The sequence below is a fragment of the Leptinotarsa decemlineata genome, unplaced genomic scaffold (genome assembly GCF_025532065.1).
Source record: "Leptinotarsa decemlineata unplaced genomic scaffold, Ldec_3_MD MMD2_tig00000090_RagTag_RagTag, whole genome shotgun sequence".
Classification (NCBI taxonomy): domain Eukaryota; kingdom Metazoa; phylum Arthropoda; class Insecta; order Coleoptera; family Chrysomelidae; genus Leptinotarsa; species Leptinotarsa decemlineata.
Window position 1 is genome coordinate 3,250,237 of NW_027412541.1, and position 23,493 is coordinate 3,273,729.

General features: G+C 32.8%; 1 protein-coding gene across 1 annotated transcript in view; it reads left to right on the forward strand.

The window, feature by feature from the left end:
- The first annotated feature begins 1,774 nt into the window (after positions 1 to 1,774).
- Positions 1,775 to 23,493, forward strand: part of ImpE1 (Ecdysone-inducible gene E1) — a 126,682-nt gene continuing 104,963 nt past the window's right edge. Inside the window, exon 1 of the mRNA XM_074172348.1 lies at positions 1,775 to 2,000. Coding sequence (XP_074028449.1) covers positions 1,950 to 2,000 — 51 coding nt within the window. The 5' untranslated portion in view covers positions 1,775 to 1,949. The remainder of the gene's footprint in view (positions 2,001 to 23,493) is intronic.

A 23,493-nucleotide genomic window follows, 5' to 3' on the forward strand; every position in this document is an offset into this window, starting at 1 on the left:
GCAATTTCCTGAAAGTTCAATGGCAATAGTTTGCCAACAAATCAACCAAGATTTGAATTCGTTATTAACAACCTCTAAAAAATACTGTCTAACAATCAATCCTTCTAAAACTGTTGCCATGCTATTCGGGAGGACAGCAATGAGAAAAAGATGTCAAATTCAAGTTTCGATTCTTCTTGATAATGTTAATCTTAGTTTGTCTGAACACACTAAAAATCTTGGTCTCCGAATAGATCAATCTCTCAGATTTTCACCTCATGTTTCACTAATCCTGAAGAGGGGATATTGCAGCTTGAAAACTATATATTCGAATAGGGAGATTCTCAATAGACAGTCCAAGAAATTGCTGTGTGATGCCTTGGTACTATCTCACGCAAACTACGCGGATACTTTATATGGCCCAAGTTTGTTACAGTCTGACAAAAGAAGACTACAAACTTTGCAGAATTCTTGTTTATGACTTATTACTGGAACAAAAAGGCGACAACCTATTTCTCATCATGTGAGTAGTCTAGGATGGCTGAATATGGAGGCCCGAAGGATATTCCACTCTTGCATTTCATTTCATAATATAATCTCTACGAAAGTACCGAGTTATCGTCATGAAAAGATCAGCTTCCGCACCGATGTTCATCACCTGAACTTGAGATTCAAACATCATTTAGCCACTCCATCCTATAAAACTTCATTACTTCGATGCTCCTTTTCATATAATATATCTCGGCTGTATAATCGACTCCTTGACTCATTGAAGTCACTGTCGCTTGCAAAATTCAAAAAACAACTGAAAGATGATTTAATTTTAGAAATAAATTTCTTCTTCCAAATTTATTGTCTAGCTGTAAATAATGATCCACTTATATATGTGTGTATATGTGTATATACATGCAAATATCTGTTTCTAGGTAAAATAATTAGCCAACATTTTTCTGTTTCTTTACTAGTTTTCATTATCGTTTTGTAGGCGAATTATTAGTTAACATTTTTTTATTTTTTTATTGTTTTTTCATTGTCGTTCATTGAACGAAATAAGGATAGGTGATAGCATAAGTGGTTAATGATTAGAATTCATTTGTAATTATTGGTATGAAGACGGTTGAATGGAAGAGCAAGTTCTGATTGCGTTACTCAAACGACAAGATCAGAACCTGAATTCTGCCTTTTGACAAAAATGTAGGATATCATTTGAAAACTGCCTGTTTTTTTTATATCTGCTATATATGTTGTACTGCATTTTGTCAATAAAAGCAATTATTATTATTATTATATCGATCCCAGGGGAACACCAGCGTTGATGGTGAAAGTAATCGAGAGGTATACATCGACGCCCACTTGCAGGGAACGTTTTTTCAGAAAGCTGGAAAGCCATACACAAAAATGATCCAACAAGCCATAGCACCGATGTTTGACCAGAGTATTATGTATATCATTCTCCCATCCAGTGAGAAATCTTCCTAGACCAGTAGTGATTGTTAAATTATGATTGTTTCTTGCCCATTGGTTTGGATGATGAAACGTCGTTAACCTGAAGTCATCGATCGAACCAGAAAAAATATCCATTCCTGAAGATTCAATACAAAGAACTGAGTGGTATGTCACTCGAAGTTCTTATTGGGATGCTTGAATCTACTCGAGTGACGAAGCCGAATAAGCGGTAACCACATCCAAGGCGTCGCGCCGCCTCAAAGGCCGACGTCGCCGTTATTTGGTCCTCCCGGTATGTTACTACACAGACTACTACACACCATCCTGGCTGGCAGGAGTAACATCTTTGACGATCATTCATCGCGCGCGCCTTCCGCCATCAACACGCCGAAGAACTTGTCACACGCGACTTGCGATATTTTACGACTTCTAGGAACACTGATCGCCGCGAAATAATTTTGTGTCTGTGGCTTATTGCTTGAGAGAAAATAGTCGTGAATTTTTCTTGTTTGTCGGTCCTGTTCATGATCATGAATGAGTTTTGCGGAAGGTGGTTCTTCGTCTACGGGATTTTGGTAAGACTGAAAATATTTCATGTTAGTTCTATAGCTGAATGAGATAATTTTTTGAGTATTACCAAGTAAAACATCTGCAAAAAAGTATGATTTGTTTTGAATAATAACGGCATGATTTGAATATAATTATTAACAATGAATAAGTCGATTATGTGGTTAAATGATTGATGAAAGTCAGAAGCAATTGGTGGTTGATAAAAATAATTTTCGCAGTGCAGAACTGATAAGTAATAGTTTGCTTTTCTGGCCAATATAACAGTCCTTTTGGGTACACTCAATGAAAAAATATACAAAATGAGTCTAACATTCATAATTAAATCTAAAATATCAATATAAAATATACTGACTCGATTTATTTTGGAATTTCTGTGGCAATATGAACTCCGGTTTGATGCCAAGGGGAGGGGATTTAAAAAAAACTGATATATAAATAATTGATGTGGAGACCTATTATTTTGATTTAGGAAAGTGGGACTTTATTAATTCATTTGTATATATGATTATGGATATTGAATGAATTTGTATCAGAGCGATTGAATTTTAAAATTGCTCTATCATTTGTTTCCCTATTACATTATAGGATGTATCCATAATTTAAACTAATATTGGTAGCAATTTCAATTCAAAAATCCATGTTAACCTGCGACTTCATTTGCATGACTTCACTTTTGGATTTAACCAGATATTCTAACAGCAAAAATATCTATGTATTTGTCTATCTTTCATTCATGAGAAAATTGTTTCACGAACTAAAAATTCAGTTAACCAAAGTCTCAGTCAAATCAACTGAAAAGTATTTCCATTGTATTTTTTCCACCAAATGTTTGACGTAATTCTTCAATTTGGCATATTTTTTCAATTGCATGAATGACTGAATTCAATTGAACACTAAATGTTAAGTGAAACGTACCGCAATAACTATACCTATTAGTGAAAACCGCTCCTATATCAGTTCAGCCATCATTGAGATTGGTCCTTATGAACTCAGCGACAAACAGACATCAAAATAAATCTAAAAATTTGAAAGGGTTATATTTTTAGGAGTGGCTAATTTTTGGGAAAGAAACTTTTTGGCTTTCTACTACTCCATTTTGATACAGAAGAATGTGGGAATCTTCCAAAGAAAGGAAGGAAGTAATCAATTTTAAAAGATGTAACTTTATACATAGATGTGTAGATCATGCAAAGAAGTAACTTTCAGAGACAAACAGGAAGGAACAGTCTTCCTGAAACAGCTACTTTCATATAAACATTGAATTACAGTAATTACACGAAAGAAAAATTCTTTCGAAACAAACACTTTTATATTAACACTGAATTATACAGAAAACATCGATGTTTACCAGTGAGCATGGCAGTGTTCCATGCATGTGTTCCTTTCATCCAGTATATTGTGTAGAAATCCTGTGAATGATGTCTGATTTAATTCCATAACGGATGTTTGTAATTCAAACTGAGTAGAGAAAAGTGTTTTCTGTATAATTCAGTGTTCATATAAAAGTGTTTCGAAAGAATTTTTCTTTCGTGTAATTCAATGTTTATATGAAAGTAGCTGTTTTAGAAGGCTTTTTCTTCCAGTTTGTGTCTGAAAGTTACTTCTTTGCATGATCTACACATCTATGTATAAAGTTACTTCTTTTAAAATTGATTACTTCATTTCTTTCTTTGAAAGATTTCCACATTTTTCCGTATCCAGATGGAGTAGTAGAAAGCCAAAAACTTTCTTTCCCTAATCTTAAAAATTATTGGTTTGGATCCTATTGCAACAATAAAGACCTCCAACAATACTACTCAATTATCCTCCATATTCTTTCAGATCGGTTGAATTTTCATTAAGTATATGTATTAATTTTGAATGTATTTATCGTACTCTCAAAACAAAAAATATCATCAGAAATTTGAACGAAAATATTCTTTTCCTCTCATAGAGAAAACGTTTGGACGTAACAATAATTTACCACAGAAAATGGCAAGTTTGTAATTTGATTAGACCATTTGCATTCTCAGTTATTGATATGAATCTATAGGAAAGTCATTCTGGAGCGAAGATATATTCAGATATATTTTCAATTTATTTCGTTTTCATTGATGCTATTTCAGTTTTCTGTTTTACGCTTCGTGCTAGACTTGTTCTCTTGTCTCACATTTTCATGTAATTTTTCTTGTCATTCAATGAAACGTGTTTATTAATTGAATTGAATTTCCGGAATTTAATATTTTAAAATTTTTTTGATTTTGTTATTTTTTCCATAATCATTTTTGTTTCTAACGAATTGGAATAAACAATAGTATCATATGTTGCAATTTTTTTGAAGACGATTCGATATGTTTCATAAAAATGAAAAAAAAATTAAAATCTATAAGAAAAAAAGTGAACAGATAAATGAATGATGTATTAAAAATACCAGGATTGAAATTTTGCAGAGAAACCAAATTGTCGTAATCTCAAATGGAACTGAATTATTAAATAGGTTTAGCAACAAGATGTCAATAATGTTAAACCATGAAAATGTGAATGAAAAATTTCAAAAAGGGTGAGGAAGAGTCTCTAAATAGGTTTATTTCACGACGTCTTCGGGTGATGTTATATTTTTGAGGAGAAAGGTTTTGGCTTTCTACTTTTTCATCTTTGTAGAGAAAATTTGATGAACTTTCGAAAGAATAAAGTAATAGATTTCAAAATAATCTCTTCACATAGATGTGCAGATCATCCATAGAAGTTACTTTCAGATACAAAGCGAAAGAAAAAGCCCTCCCGAAATAACTAGTTTTATATGACCATTGAACTACATGAAAGAAAAAAAAATCGAAACTAATTTTTTCCTACATTTTCTGTATGGAAAAGATAACTAATAAGTAATAGATAACCCTCCCTTCAATATATACCCCTTTCAATTTATATTTTTGAATTCCATACTTATTACTAATTTCCTCTCAGTTTTGATATAACTGCTTTTTCAAATAGTCCATTCAATTATTTTGATCTTGGTATTTTGAGTATTTTCAACTAGCTTTTACCCGCGGTTTCGCTCGCATTTATGCCATTAAATTTGTGTCAGTATAATAGAAATGAATCAATATGAGAACTATATATTAATGCTTGGCTGGGATTATCAATTTTTAAAAATCATTATATTCGATAAAGTTTCGAAAATTTAAAATATGCTTTGTTGAATTGCAACAACAAATGTTAAAATATATTTTACTGTAACAAAAATAAATAATTTTAATTTTTTTGTTACATAAAAAATCATTATTTTCAATAAAAAGTATCCTATATTACTTCTAATACCTCCGAGAACATGTGTACAAAATTTCATGATGATTGGTTGAGTAGTTTTTGCGTGAAACCGTAACAAACAAACATGCACATGCACATTTAAATCAAATCAAAATATGCTTTATTGCCTGAAGATTCATATCTTATTGACAAAGCTTGGTTGAAATAATCAAATAAAAAAAAACAAACAAACAAAATTACACATATTAGATCTTGCTACTTAGTCATATAAAACTATAAACTATACAATAATATACAATTTCAAGTAGATACTGAATATATGTATATGTAACAAAATAGGACATACAAGGATAACAGCAACAGTTTGTATTTACTTAGCACAATACAATACTTTAGGAAAATAGCCAGTAATAATGTATTTTAAAAATTTCCAATATTGATTACATGAACTGTATTGAGAGTCAGACACAAGTCAATTAATCAATCAATCATGCTTTATTGTCCAAGAAATGTTTATTGACAAAGCTAGTGAAACTTTATGAAGTCAACAATTTTAAAGTTTTTTTAAAAAATATTAAAATTATGATATACAGTGAACAATCATTATAAGTTTAAAAAATGTACGTATATGAATACACATAAATAGTCATAGTAGGCTTTTTGCAAAAGTACTCTTTTAAACAATTTTCTGAATGTTTTTGAATTTGATATTGCCCTATAGCACATTGGAAGGTGGCTGTATATTTTCTTGCTCTCATATATAAAAGAAAATTTTGTAATTGCTGATTTTGGGATTGGCAAGGGTAAATTCCGACTTCCTCTCGTGTGGTAACTTCTATCATTATTTACTGCTGAGTTGGAATATTTTTTGTGAATTAAGCAAACGGTTTCTAACAGGAATGAACAAGGTACAGTTAAAATTTTCTGACTGATGAAAAGTGGTTTGCAGTGGTATTGTGATTTTGTCCTGAATTTAGAAGTTACTGACTGAAGTGCGAATCTATCAAGGAAAAATACACAGTTCTGGCTGAGGATTGATTGAGTTCGTTAGAAACAACTCGAACTGCTTAGCAGCCAGATGCAATTTTTTTTCATAGATTTGTTATATGCTCATCAAATTTTAATTTATCATCTATAAATACCCCTAAAGTTTTGGTGTGAGTTTTGTTAACTGTAGCGTGATTTTGTGTAAGTAAGTCGTCAAAATTGAATTTGACGCAAACTATGTTTGTTTTATTTGTGTTGAAACATAAGGAGTTTGAATCGCACCACTGTTTAACCCTATAGAGATCCAGGTTTATGATGTCTCTGAGATTATCTTCATTTGTCCCATGCCAAAGGATCGTGGTGTCATCCGAAAAAAGTGTGAACTTTCCTTTAATATCAATGGTTATTAGATCATTCAGATAAAGCAGAAAAAGGATAGAACCCAGAACCGAACCTTGTGGTTGATGAATAATTCTGATGAATTCTGATGAATTATTCTCAATATGTGATGTATTTCCTTGGAGTTTCACTAACAGCTTCCTGTCTGTTAGATAACTGTAAAGCCAGTTATATAATCCTCCAAAGCCATAGCAGTGAAGTTTAAATAATAGTGTTTCATGGTTCACGCAGTCGAACGCTTTTGAGAAATCACAGAATACTGCCCCAATAGATTTTTTATTATTTAAACCCATATATACATCTTCCAGAAAAGAGAAGACTGCATTACCTGTGTTTCTATGGTTTTGGAATCCATATTGAGATTCGCATAGAATGTTATGATTACTTAAGAAGTTAGGCATTCTCTTTTTAACCAGTTTTTCAATTATTTTTGAGACTGTCGAAAGTTTGATGGATCATTCATTTCACCACCTTTATTAAGCGGAATTAACTATCGCGAGTTTCAGACATGTAGGAAATCTGCCAGAATGAAATGATTTATTAATGACCTCAACAAGAGTATTTAAAGCGTATTCTGGGAGATTTTCTAAAATTTTACCTGATATTTCATCATAACCAGATGATGTTTTGTTCTTTATTTCATTTATAGTTTTCTTCAGTTCGTATGTCTGTATCCAATAGGTGAAAGTTATCTGGAATATTTATATTTTTCATAAACTCATTTGGATGGATTGTCAGTTGTGATTCTGATGTTATTTTTGTGCTATCGTACCGTATAAGTTGTTTAACATGTTAGGATCTATATCCGCATCAGTAAGCAATCAATATATTACTTTTTGGACATTTCAAAAATGCAGGTTGGTATATGAGGACCGAAATATTCTAGTGGGGTGGTTAATAATAATAATATTAATAATATTTATTTACTTCTCTCGTTGAAAAGTATAAAAATTCCTTTTGAAAAACCGTACTCAATAACAAGGAAGACGTCAATTGTGTCTAAAACATAATAAATATAATATAATACAAATTTGTAAACATTTACAGTCATTTACATATGAAAGGGCAGAACATTTTAATAATAGTTGCCCGACTAGGGCAACTGGGTTGAAGAATTATTTATTTGCAAAAATTCATTGATGTTATAGCAGTTTTTTCGATAAGATAGGCTTTCAAGCGTGCTTTGAAAATTAAAATATATAAACCAGCAAGAGTGAGAATTCTCAATTTATTAAAGGAAACTTTACATTACTGTTGCCATTCTAGATCATCAATGATTCTGATAGCATGAATAAAAACTCTTTGTGGAAAAGATCCCGTTCCCCAGTTAAGAATTCCGTATCTTATATGTATGAGAACTGATGGTCGCATAGTATAGACTTAGCAAAACTTCCTTGCTGCTGTAATTTCGCATAAATCTTTTTTCAAAATGACAAAAAGTTCCATTAAAAAGAGAATAAATAACGAATATGGTTTTCAGAAAATAAATGTCGATAACAATAAATAAAAATCTATAATATGCAAAAATATGAAGAAAGTAAACCGATAGTGGAAAACCGAGAAAATAATTTCAAATCGACAAATCACGACATTTATTATTCAAATTGAGAAAATCATATGACTTACATGTAACCGAATATCGCCTGACTAATATCGTGGTAGGTAGTAGTTTTTAATGAATGTCTTCTAATCACAATAAAAATCACACATTTTAAGAAAGATCCTAAAAGTATGTTCTCATTTTACGATCACCTGGTGAAAGCAATGCACTTCTGCAGATGTTATTTACAGGTGATGGAATAAGCAACACAATATATTATGTTTGAAATTTAGAACTGAATTGATAAAATGGGCACACCAACTTCAAAGCCTCTCCAGGTACCGTTTGTAAAGAGGTATTTGTAGTATATCTACACACAGATGCCAGAATTTGATCAATAGAATAAAAACTTGTACCTGCACTATTGTGGGTGATTTTTCTAATTACACTTCGACTACTACAGTACGAAATTCAAAATGTTTATTACAATTTTTAGGGACGATACTTTTATGTAGTCAATATAATTTTTCGTCGTCGAAAATGAAGAAATTTAGCGATTTCAAATCCGAGAATTACTGTGCAACTAGATTCTGAGTTATTTCAGATAGCTGTGGACATTTCATTAAAATACATTTATTGAGAATAAAGATACTACAATTCAAAAATGGAAAAGTCGCTAAAGTAACAGCAAAAAGAGAACCCCCTGTATCAACAGAAACCACCAGTGTGAGAAATAAAAAGTTAAAACAGCATAAACTTTCAACGAAAGTGACAGCAGTGCATTCAAATTCAGGTACATGTAATCATCCAATTAGATTCTAATATATCAATTCAAATCATAGTTATAATAAAAATGGTGTGGTACTAATGATGTTTTTGTGTCCAATCAGCATTTAAGAATTTCGACCGACAATTCACTCCATTCTAAAGATTCCGTCGATTGAGACGAAAGGAAAAGTAGCAACTGGAATGAGAGAAATAAACAAGCATTAAAAAGATAGTAATGACCATTTCAGTATCGAAATTGCAGAAAAAATACGCAGCGGCTGCTGATGAAAAGATTTGAGGTCATCCATACTATTCGTAAAAATTCACTTAAAGTTTTTTGAATTATTTTGTGCAATTAAGTGTAAGGGAGAAAATTATACGCCTTGGTGGAAGATGACAACATAAGTGCCAAGATTCGTGGAGTAGAAGACATGCAAATCGCCCTAATACAATTATCTGCCGTATGGTAAATAGAACAAAAAATATGGTGACGGAACAGATGTAGTACAATAACTGCTTTCGAAAGGTAATCTTGTGCAAAGAAGAATGATGAATTATCAATTTATTTCAGATCATTTACAATTAATCTACGATGTTTCAGGGTAGATAATATTAAACCGAAAAAAAAGCGTTCAAAATATTGTATAAGGGTTACAAGGGCATAAACAGGCAAACAAAAAGTTTAAGATATGTGTTATTTACCGACGAAACTAATTTCACTATAAACGGAGTATATTGACTAATTGGTTGGCTAATGAAATGTTAAAAGCCTCAAAAAATCATATCTCTGGTGTGGGATACTGTACTCATTATTGGTAATTTTAATTTTTTTAAACATACAGGGTGTTAATTAAGTATGTACCATAAATTCAACAGACGATTCTTTAGGTAATTTCAAGACGAAATGTTCAAATAAACATGGGTCCGCAAATCCTTCGTTCTCAAGATACAGGGTGTTAAAATAAATAAAAAAAAAAAGTTATTAGTAAATATCTTAAATATCCTTTACTTAATTTTGTTGTAATTTGGCAATGGTATTTATAACATTGAGGAGCTGATTCAGCTTGAACGTGATTCAATTCATTAAGTCCAGTGGCGTCTCGAGCGGGATTTGAGCGAATATTTTTGACTTGAAACTTGCACTGACTTATGTGCAATTTTCATTATTTTTTTGGATTAAGCAATTAGAAACACAACTTTTTTGTCTCTTGAATTTTTTTCGTATCTTGCTTAGTTTTTAAGGAAAAAAAGTCGACCTAATTGCATATCCCTGAACCTCACAAGGAATAATACGGGGAATTGAATGTTTCTTTTGGAAATTATTATTCTTACAATTTTTCATTACTAATTATGTAACAATAACAACATATATTGAATAACATTAACGTCTAGCTAGACTAACGAATTGCACTAAATTAAGTGTTGGAAATGGCCTTCTTCGGCTTCAATACAACCGTCTCGCCTCCGCATCATTGAATTTCGCACTCTTCTGAAAATATCTGGCGTATTTTTCATTATGTCACATGAATGAATGATTTAATTTCGTAAATCCTCTTCACTTTGAATAGCAGTTTTGTATACCAACGCTTCAAGGTGTCCTCAGAGAAAATAATCTAAGGGATTCATTTCAGGCGAGCGAGGTGGCCATGGGTGTGGGCCTGCTCTCCTAATCCAGCGATTATGATAATTTTCATCCAAAAATTACCGTGCCACTACACTGAAGTGTGGTGGAGCACCAACGTGCATGTACCACATACGGAATCTTCCCATGACTGGAATTTCTTCTAAAAGTCCAGGTAAAACAAATTCTGAAAACCTTCGGTATTCTTCTACAATAAGTCTAGGTGGAAGGAAGTGAGGCCCAATGAGATGATCACCAACACTTCCAACCCAAATATTGAAAGAAAACTGTTCTTGAAAATTATTTTCTATCAAGGCGTGTGGATTGCTTTCGACCCAAATATGATTGTTCTGGAAGTTAATAATTGAATCGCAAGAAAAACAAGATTCATCTGTAAACAATATTCGACTTAGGAAACCTGGATTTCTTCTTATTTTACCGCGTAACCAATAAGAAAAAGCTAGTCCCAGAGACAAATCTCTGGGTAATAGAGCTTGCACACTATGACATGGGTAATATTCAGTTCTTCAGCTATTTTCCGAGTACTGATATGAGGATTTACTTCGATCTCATTTAAAACAGCTTCTTCTTCTTCTTTAAACTGTTCGTATCGTGGCAGGCCTCCCAATGACAACCATCGATCTTTTAAAGCTGCCTGTTTCAGATAGTTGTACATGGAGACGTATAAAAGTTTTTCACTGCACGCTGAGGAAATATTTCATGGTAAATGCATCTTACAGCATTCGAGTTTCCGTGAGCCATTCTTTAACAGAAATGCATATCTGCCATTTCACTGTTAGTAAATTGAACCATGTTTCACAAAAATGGTTCGAAAAATAACCTCTAAACACACTTTCCATAACAATTATAAATTAAAAGCTTATAAAGTTGACAACTGTCAAGTTGTTTATTAAAAGCTGAAATCATTTTCCAAGGCAACCCTTAATTATTATTTATGGTATTTTCAGAAGAGTGCGAAATTCAATGATGCGGCGGCTAGACGGTTGTATTGAAGCCGAAGGAGGCCAATTCCAACACTTAATTTAGTGCAATTTGTTAGTCTAGATGTTAATGTTATTTAATATTTGTTTTTATTGTTACATAATTAGTAATGAAAAATTGTAAAAATAATAATTTCCAGAAGAAACATTCAATTCCCTATATTATTCCTTGTGAAGTCCAGGGATATGCAATTAGGTCGACTTTTTTTTGTTAAAAACTAAGCAAGGTACGAAAAAAATTCAGGAAACAAAAAAGTTGTATTTCTAATTGCTTAATTTAAAAAAATAATGAAACTTGCACAAAAGTCAGTGCAAGTTTCAAGTCAAAAATATTCGTTCAAATCCCGCTCGAGACGCCACTGGACTTAATAAATTGAATCACGTTCGGGCTCAATTGGCTCCTTAATGTTATAAACACCATTGCCAAATTGCAACAAAATTAGGTAAAGGATATTTAAGATATTTACGGATAACTTTTTTTTTATTTTCATTTTAACACTCTTGAGAACGAAGGATTTGCGGACACATTTCGTCTTTAAATTACCTAAAGAATCGTCTGTTGAATTTATGGTACATACTTAACACCCTGTATACTATATGAGCTGGAAAGTCTCGGTTCAAACACATAGATGGCGTTATTCTTATTGCATTTACCGCTTTTTCAGTTAGTACTAACCTCCAAAAGAAAACTGTTGAGTTTTCATGATATTCTACTCATAGGTTTGTGAGTTATTGTGCTAAGAGTGACACTATACTAAGATGGATCAAAAATAATTTCATGTTTTAATTTCACACTGCTTCTTGATGGTAAAAAATACCGTTCAAACGAAGCAATGGCTTGAAAAGTGTTATGAGGATTCCGCTCCGTTAGAAACAAAAATTAAACGTTGGTTTGCTGACTTCAAACGTGGTCGTAGAGACACCGATGATGCAGAACGCAGTGGACGTTCAAATGAGGAAGTAACACCAGAAAACATAAGAAAATCCACAGAATAGTTTTGAATTATCAAAAAGTGAAGTTGCATGAGTTTGCTGACAGTGTGAAGATATCGAAATAACGTGTTGGTCTTATATTGCATGAGAAAGCTGTGTTCAAAGTGAGTGCCACGCGAGTTCACTGTTAACCAAAAACAAGAACGTCTTGATGATTCTAAGCAGTGTTTGGCCATGTTCAAGCATAAAAAATTGTCTATATGTGACAATGGATGAAACATGGATCCATCACGTCACTCCTGAATCAAAACGATCGTCATCTGAGTGGAGGTCAACTAATGAACCTCGTTTAAAGCGACCAAAAGCACAACAATCGGCCATGGCCTCGGTATTTTGGGATGTGCGTAATGTAATATTCATCGACTATCTTGAGGAGGAAAATACCATCAATACGATAATTATATAGAGTTATTGGAGTGTTTGAAGGCCGAAATTGCGGGAAGAAATGGAAATCAATGGAAACGATGGCAAAATTGTTTGAAATGGGTTTCGAATTGCTCCTATATATACCATATTCGCCAGATTTGGCTCCCAGCGACTACATACTATTCGCACACCTCAAAAAAATGCTCAAATTACGAAGTTTATCGCTGAAACTAAGACATATTTTGAGGCAGAAAATAAATCGTTCTACAAAAGTAGTATTGAAGTATTTCGCACAAAAAATACATTTTCTTTCTTAGGCCCGGCACTTTTCAGCCCAGGTAGGTGTAACTTGATGGACATTCAACTGATCTGGAAAATATTCGAGAAGTATTTTTGGAGGTCTTTATTATTGCAATAGAATTCAAAGCAATGCATTTTTAGATTTGTTGTCTGTTTGTCTGTACATTTATACGCACTAATCTCAATGATGGCTTAACCGATTTTGAACCGGTTTTCACTGATATATTGTGGTACATTTCACTCAACATTCAGTGTTCGACTCAATTCGATATATGCCAAAATGAGAAATTTCGTCAAATACTTTTTGGAAAGAATACATTGAAAATACTTTTTATTTTTTTGTTGGGAAAGAAATTTTTTTACTACTCCATCTTGATACAAAAAAAATGTGAAAATTTTCCAAAGAAAGGAAAGAAGCAATCAATTTTTGAAGTAGTAACTCTATACATAGATGTGTAGATCATGCAAAGAAGTAACTTTCAGACACAAACTGAAAGAAAAAGCCTTCTTTACTACTTTCAAATAAACATTGAATTACACGAAAAAAAAATTATTTTGAAACGAATACTTTCATATGAACACTGAATTATACAAAAAACACTTTTTTCTACTCAGTTTGTATTCGAAACATTCGTTATGGAATTACATCAGATATCATTCACAGGATTTCTACACAATATACTAAATGAATAGTAACATTTCACTTACATGGAACACTGTCATCCTCAGTGGTAGGGTAGGCATCGATGTTGATTTGGATCGAATTTATAGTTGAAGGAACATAATTTCCTTTCAAATGGAAGATAGGCAGATACATAGAGATATTTGCTGTCAGAATATCATGCAAACGAAGTCGCTGGTTTACATGGATTTTGAATAAAAATTGCTACAGTATTAGTTCAAATGAAGAATAAATCTATATAATAATGTATTTAGACGTTACTACGTGGTAAGAGATCATCATGAGAAATAAAATTTTCTATTTTTTACCAGTTGTATTTGTAACTAAGGTTACTGCAGTTTCGTCCTATACAGATATTTTCAAAAGAGTGTATGTATTCGTTTGTTTGTTGAATTGCAACCGTCGGCGTGAAATGAATCTTATGAAAACTATTTCCACACACCAGAACATCGAGTCCCGATATGCGTTACGCTAACCAAGTTAGAATCATTTGGAGATGACTAAACTGTGGAAAAAGTGGAGTTGAGAAGCTATCAGAGAGTCAGTGTTTCCTCTCTAAAATACTGACTGGAACGAGCTTTCTTTTTTATTTGGACTTCACTTTTTTTTGAAACCACTCAGTCCAGCTAACTCTTAATTCTCTTAATTAAAACTCAAGAAAACGTGAAAACACCTAATATTTTTTAATAATTTTGAAGGTACTCAGAGTCTTTTTTGATGAAAAATGGCTGGATTTTTTAAAGAAAATGAAGAACTATTTTATCTCAATAGATATTAGACAAATGATGAAATTACAAATTATTGTAAACACACGGATATTATTCATTCATCAATTTCATTTTCCATGACTAGTCAACAATATGACAAAGTCAACGTCATTTGGAATCAATCAATGTTGGATTATGGAAAATCATTACCAAATCTCAATTGGTAGCAATTTGGGCATTGCGAGGTGTTAACAGGTTCGTTGATTAAGTTGATTTTTCGCAGTAATCTTCTATAAAATGATATATTGAATTTCACTTTTTTTCAAACACAATAACATGAAGTAAGCTATAAAATAACGAACGCATTTTGTAGTTTTCATGAATTTTTTTTTAATAGTGAACGTTTTCTATATTAGTAAAAGATCATTTTTTTCAGAATCTGCTATGCTACATATTTGTTCAAAATACCAAGTGGAACACTACTTAGGGGTGGGTGTTATTGGATTTAAATGATTTTTATCACCACTTGCGTCCATTGTTTCACAGTCACTGACGTAGTATCGTGTTTAGAAAAAATAAATATACACCTGGTAACCCAGAATTGCCTCCATCGAGGTTGGATTCATTTTTTCGATGTATTACTGCAATTTTCTTCAAAAATGAATCACAGATAATTCAACCAAATTTAATTGCGGTTATATTCCTGACAACCCAGGCAGCAATGTAGATATTTTTCTGTAACGTAAAAGCTCCCGGATATTAAATAGACTGATACTTCTGAAAGAAGCATATACGTGTAGCGAATACGTGTAGAAAATGCGTGGAGGGAATATTTTTATGCAATACGTCTAGTCAAGTAATTTCACGGGCTTCATTTTAAAAAAAATCAGGTGGTACGTATCAATATTTTCTCTTTTTAAACGTTTCGCAGATAACGATTAGATATGATTTGTCAACAGATTGGTTTGTTTACAGTTCAGCAAAAAACTTTTCATTTCAGGAATAACCTCTATAACGTTATTCAGAAGTCATTCAATTACCGACTTGACAACATTTTATCGATACTCATAATACGGTGTATCAGTTCTCAGAAAATTTATCCGAGTTGGAATTTGAACAAGACAAATTTGATAATTATGAACAAGAATTTGTCCGTTTGTACATTTCTTGTTGTTTCATTATTTTTATGAGATTTGAAAGTTAACTTTTCACATAATCACCTACAAATTTCAAGTGTTTTTCCCTATTATAAATGTTACGATGTGACCTTCAGTCACTTTTTTGTGTGTACTATGCTTAAAAAATGTTCAAAATATGTTTTTTTGCTAATCAGCTGTCACACCCCTACGAACGGCAACCCTCAGAAGTCGAAACTTGTGAGAGCTTAGGGCTAACAAGGTCTTACCTTTTAACGTGTGATTCCTAACACGCCGATTGATTTATTTTTAAGACACTTTTCAACATTGTTTTACATTTCTTTCCCTCAAAAATTTTTTGGATGGAAGTATATCGTATCAAACTAGACGGAAATTATTTACAAATAATTTTTATATGTAATATCAACAGATATTATTTCTAAATTATATATCTCAGAACTATAATGACTTTGGAATGCTTTGTTTGAAATTTGTCATCATTCTTTAAATAATGGAAATCTGAACCTCTAACAATGGTTATGACTAATGAAAATTTAATTTTTTCAGAGTTGGCAACGCTTCACTAAAGTCGATTCTCATCAATAAATTAGAGAATTTCTTCAAAATAATATGATTTCAATTCCGCCCATGAAAATTTTACAAAGCATACCTGGTCTTTTGGACGTATCTGACTTGATCTGTGCTGGAATAAAATTGCAACGGAAATACAGATATTTACATTGAATATAATTTAAAACTTTGATAATTGTGAAAATAAAAACTCATTGCAGGTGCAAGTATTTGGAGTTTTCAATAGATCTCTACTATACTATACTATACTATACTATATTTTCCATATACCACTAGTGTTTATTGTAAATAACACAATGGAATTGTTTTTTTTGAGTTTGTTTATTGAGTTAAAATACTGAAGTCGATATAACCAATCAGCAATTAGCATACTCTTATTTGAATGAGGCAGCGCTTTATTATTCATGTGAAAATATCCAATTGAAGTAAAAAAAGATCTTTTACCAACTTCTCATAATTAACTTCCATGTTATTTCTCCGAAACATTTAGAAGCGTTTAATAATACTATATTAAAGAACAATATTCAACAATACTTTGTTGTAAGAGTTTCACACAACAGCTTACAAATAAGCCTAACTTGTTTCATCAGATAACACACGCACTCAAAATATTAGACAAGAACCAACTTTTTTTCGTATAATCACGTATACATATGGGCGGAAAGTAATATTTACAGAACCTCTCTAAATAATTCGTAGCAAAGCAACACCAACATTTTGTCCGTATTAGCAATTTAGACATTTGATTATAATAGAACCTAATCGCCCAAGTTTAGATGATGGAGTAACACCCCAGACTCAGCTATTGAAGCTGTTACCGTGCTACAGATAATTAGAATGAATGCGCTTTACCACGGAAACACTAATCGACGAAAGCTCGCTTCATCAATTTTTTATCTTCAGCCTGTCAGCAAAATCTCAGAAGTTTCTTAGAAAATGGATTGTTGCGTTGAATGGAACCTAATGAAAATCTTGAGATAACAACTATCTGCTCATTTGATACGTTTCTATATCTCCTTAATTTGTAACTTCATGGTTCGCAACCTTTCCGCATTGAGCATGAAAGTCATAATGGAATCCCATTCCTTCGCTTGATATAATGTAGCCACCGAACTTGTTGAAGAACCAAAAGGTGAAGATGTTAACTACCCGGTCCAATAAAACAGGTAACACCATGCAAGAACAGTTACGTATGATATATATATATATATTATTATTGTTGCGTTTTTATGGCCTCAACACGAATGCCAACAAATTTCACAGAATTCAAACGTGAAAAATGAATTACTTACTTCTAAAATCATGACCATGCTCTTATAAGGTAATTTGACAAAAAGACTAAATGAACGGTAGAATGACCGTGTCGAAAAGCTATTTCTGGTTTTGTAGGCCGTGGTCTGCAGACTTTTATTCTTGATGAGAAACACAACGTGAAATCGAAATTCTGGCCAATGAAAATCATCAGAGAGTCAGGTCAGTGAAGGATCCCAGAGGACATGTAACAACACCGGGGGTAACCGAATCCCTTGTAGCCGTAGGTCGGTCTACATTGGAACTACAAAGTATAAGTACTCGGCTGTCTAAGCGTAAGAGAAATTGTCCGCGGAACATACACTCAGAAAGGGTGTACCTACGTTTGTACCGCATTTGAAAAGACCCAAGTGGTTGGCATAATTCAGAACTACTACCTAAGTGAGACAATAGAAATGCAAAAACACAAAAACAATTGCAATCGAAAAAAAGAAGAAATTGATATCAAAAGTCTAGTACTGAATGCCACTTGTGGAAAAGGAGCCTGAAAATTCTCTACCTCGCACTAGTAGAAAGGCATTTACGCTATGGGATAGCATACTGGGGCGAACACACCTTCGTCCTCTTGAAGTACTACAAAACAAATTTCTAAAACTGATACATTCGAAAAGTTCACGCTTTCCTAGAGACAATTTGCTTTATGAAGCTGGTGTTTTTGATTTCAATGTAATTTTAATTTCAATGTAATTTTAACGTATCACAAGAAGAAAAGTTATCTGTTACCGTCACACAATCACAACACCCGAAAAAGAATCATCATGTGATTCCATTAACACAAAAATCACTTTTGCAGCATACATATACTTACCTAGCTCCAAAATTATTCAATACAATACAATAAAAAACATCAATATATTTCTCCACTTCAAGAAGTCATTGAGGCAATTTGGTACGCCTGGATGGTTTACCTGTAACAGTTACCTTTATAGCATAAATAGGATTAGCTCGCACTAGTTCTTAGTTTTAATTTTCCTCTATGAAGATGATCACTTGGTGATCGAAACACGTGTCGAGGTGTTAAAAATAACGATTTGGTGTTAGAAAAAAACTCCAGTAATATTGTATATCTATGTTGAACTATGGAACAAAAAAGAACAATTATGATGCTAGTGTGATCAGTCATCTGCTGTTATGTCAGATTATCAATGAGATAACCCAATGTCAAATACATGAAAAAGTGTTAAAAATGAAGTAAAGCCCTGCCATAGGGAGGTTGAAGGTTTTTTGCAAATTACAATTTTTTTTATGAGTTAGGTTAATGAGTATTCACCATTCTTGCTGATTTGAAAATTGTGTAAATCTTCATCAATATCAAGTGGAAAGGCATAAATGTCACTGAGGTGATCAATGTCTGATTTTTTGGTAAGGCAATTATTTGATTGTGATATAAATTCATTTCCAAAACCAACCTTCCAGAAGTATTTTTTTCAATTGCTAAGATTTTGGTTGAATTATAGTCCATATTATGACTTTCTTTAAAAACGTAATTGCTGAGAGCATATCTGTCAGGATGGAATCTACTATCACTTTTATGTGAAGTGATTCTATCCTTGAGTAGTCTTGATGTTTGACCAATATATTCATTACTACAATTCAAACATGGCATGAAATAAACTAATTGAGATTGAAAATTTGTAGTAGTTTTATCCTTGAGTTTTGAAAATAATCATGATGAAAATAAAAAAATGAATAGATATTCCCATATTGATTTCAATTTAAGAGCCACCGGTTGACAGCTGTTTCAGCCTGTTGAGCATCGTCAGTACCGGGCAGGCGGTTCTCGATTTAAACAAAATGTGAATAACCAAGAAAAGTACTTGATGAAAATAACTGCATAAACGCAAGCGAGACATAAGTGGAACCACCTATTGGTGTGACACCCAAGTCAACTTGCCAAGTTTTTATATCAGTGTTGGTGGTGTGACCAATCAACCGACAACTGCAGTAGCAGACATTTGGGAAGCTATCTTGGAATGCCATTGGAAAACGAATCCACATGTTTCTAAAAATTATATGGAATTGAGAAAGGTTAATGCTGGAAAATAATTCCATGAAAATCAAAAGAGAAATAGATAAGTATTATTCTGATCATTCCCACATTGATTTCAATTTAAGAGCCACCGGTAGACAGCGTTTTCAGCCTATTGGGCTGTTGGCTCATTTCCGTGAGGTTATTTGAAACAGTAACGTGTGGCAATACATTTGCATGAGTTTACTTGAGAATGGTTCAACAAAGTGAAACCAGTCGTAACAAATGAAAAATTTTGTAGAAATCAGACAAAAGTTATTTTCTTTATCCTATATCTGAATATATGATTCCATTGGTTCAGTTTGTTTAGGAGCCACAGTATTTAAAATTGTGACGATGATTCAATAATATCCACAATTAGACGTTAACTTCATGACTCTGTGATGCGAATTTTGAGCTTAACAAGTTTATTCGAAAGTTAAATGCCTATTATCACTATTCTATGAAAATACCTTTTCTTTTTTTCAAGTTCAAGGAAGATCTTTAACCTGTTCCTAGACATAAGTCTAGACGGTTAGAAAAAAAAATTACTCACCTCTACTTTTTTATATGAATTTTGCAAAGCGCTGTAACAATGCAGTTGGCGGTTAAACCACTATTTGAATAACTTACATGTTCGGTATCATCACTTCTATTCCGTTATAACATTTCCATATTTACAGAGGTTCATAGGTGATTTTTTCTCTTTATATAACTCGTAAAACTACGGCAAAGAACTCTTCCTTCTACGAACTTAGATGTTTCTCTTAAGATATGAGATAGTCAAACCTGAGTGATTTTCCTGAATAATTACGCAACGGCTTTTGTATTGAATGCATCAGCTCCCATCCTATGTGGCTTATTATGGCAAATTTGAAACAGTGAACCGGGTTCAACTTCCAACAATGCACAAATAAGGTATGTTTATTGGTCGATAAATAAGTTGTGCTGCTGCAGACTTCGGTTAATTGAAAATGAGGACGGAATGGTCCGTGGCATAAATAAAACATGACGAGCGTTTTCCAGATACCGAGAGGAGAGTAAATCATTTCGTCTTCTCAACAAAATAAATCGGTATGATTCGGTGATGTAGGTATTATGCGATTTCTCATTTTTTTCGAAAAATTTTCATAACAGTGTGGTCATTAGGTACAATGTCATTTGAATTTCATATATATATATATATATATATATATATATATATATATATATATATATATATATACATCAAAAGGGGGAAATTCGTGGACAGAACACTCAAGAAATATGGAGGCAAACCGCGGACACGTGTTTCTGGCTATTGGCCTCATCAGCGCGGTGCAGCCAATTGCAAAGATGTACAACAACTGGTTACCAAAAATGAAAAAACATCACATATGCACGGTGTCACCAACAGGAGCTAACCGCACATTTGTGGTTTCAATTAGAAGACCCAGCATTCCCAGGCATCATCTAACATCACCAAGTAGGCAGCTATAGCTACCTGCGTGACTTCCGGGTCCAGGATATAAATACATAGATATAGATTATAGTCGAGTGTGTATGATATACATCAAAAGGGGGAAATTCGTGGACAGAACACTCAAGAAATATGGAGGCAAACCGCGGACACGTGTTTCTGGCTATTGGCCTCATCAGCGCGGTGCAGCCAATTGCAAAGATGTACAACAACTGGTTACCAAAAATGAAAAAACATCACATATGCACGGTGTCACCAACAGGAGCTAACCGCACATTTGTGGTTTCAATTAGAAGACCCAGCATTCCCAGGCATCATCTAACATCACCAAGTAGGCAGCTATAGCTACCTGCGTGACTTCCGGGTCCAGGATATAAATACATAGATATAGATTATAGTCGAGTGTGTATGATATACATATATCATATATAAATATATATATATATATATATATATATATATATATATATATATATATATATATATACATACACGAATTTCCCCCTTTTGATGTATATCATACACACTCGACTATAATCTATATCTATGTATTTATATCCTGGACCCGGAAGTCACGCAGGTAGCTATAGCTGCCTACTTGGTGATGTTAGATGATGCCTGGGAATGCTGGGTCTTCTAATTGAAACCACAAATGTGCGGTTAGCTCCTGAAATTCTGTCCACGAATTTCCCCCTTTTGATGTATATCATACACACTCGACTATAATCTATATCTATATATATATATATATATATATATATATATATATATATATATATATATATATATATATATATATATAATATACTAGTATTTAAATGATTCGTTATTTGTTACGAATGTGTGAAACAAAATTGTTCATTCCGGCAGGATTATCAAATGTTTCTTGCTACAGTCGACAGTCAATCTGTCGAAAAAAATATGATAATGACTGAAAAATTACTCGATGGATGAAACTTGGTGAGTCGTTAGAAAATGACGATAGAAAGCTTACGTAGGGATGGCCACCTGCTACCTGTGTGTGGTTTTTGAAAATACTCAAAAATATTTTGAAATGCATTTTTCTCGAAAACTATGCATTTTACAGAAAAATGTATTCAACAAAAAATGTAGAGGACATCGTTATCTACAATTAATGTTATTGGTGCGCAGTAGGTGGCGCTGAAGTGCAAAAAAAAGTGTTTATCCACTTTTTTGTCCTGAAATTTTCATTTTTCAGCTACTATCCAAATCGAAAAATTGTTCTTTCCAATTTTATAAATAGCTTTTATTTCAAAATTTTGTTCATACAACTTACCGTTTCAGAGCGGCAGCTGATTGAAGTGAAAATTTCACCATTACGCTTTCACAAATTATGAGGACAGCCACGGAGCAGCTTTTATTTTAAAATTTTTTCATACAACTTACCGTTTCACAGCTGCAGCTTATTGTAGTGAAAATTTCACCATTACGCTTTCACAAAGTATGAGGACGGCCACGGAGCAGATAACAGATGTATTTTCATCCTTTCAATCAAGAAGTAATAATCTTTATTGTTTATAACATATAACTTGTGAAAATTACTATCAATATTAGACCTTTTCATTAAATTTTTATATAAATTGTTTCTTCGTGCGGAATCATTACTTGTAAAATAAGTTGTAAAATAGTTGTAAAAGTAATTTTATTTTGATATAAAAAACAATTCAGTATTTAATTGGAAACGTTAAAAGTTATAACGATTTTATTGATTTTTTGCGAAATTTGGATTGGGTCGATAAATTAATTAAATTGATGTCATACATTTCATTGCTAAATACACTAATATTTCTTTTATAATGTACATGTTTTCATTTTATAAGAATAGAGTAACACTGAGGTTTCACTCGATTACAATAGAAAACAATTTTTCAAGGGTTGCAAAAACCTATCAGCAGCAGGAAATGGGTTACGCTGACATCTATGCTAATTAGTTTTGTTGCAGGAATGAGAGGTACTCAATTTTTACGTGCGCTGCGTAGTCTCTTCTTGGTGATTCTTGTGGTGATTCTAGGTGATTCTTGTGTAGATTCACTTCTGGTGCTTTCCGTAGATGAACTTCCGCTTGATTGTCTATAATTTTTTTGATTGTTGTTTTTATTCGATGATGATCTTGAAGGAAACTCTACTACTTTGGAGGGAAAGTCTAACTCATCATTATCATGCTTTCGTCTTCCAGTAATCCTTGAATTTTAGAATCACCTTTAACTATTGCTGCTCGTATTAACGACTGCCGACCTCGGACACCCACGTGGCGAACATCATCCACAACATACTTGTCACAAACGAAACAAACAGTAATGTTTTCACTCATTTTCACAGAGCAAAGTTTTGCTGTCTCTACTCTTCGAAACTCACATAGCAA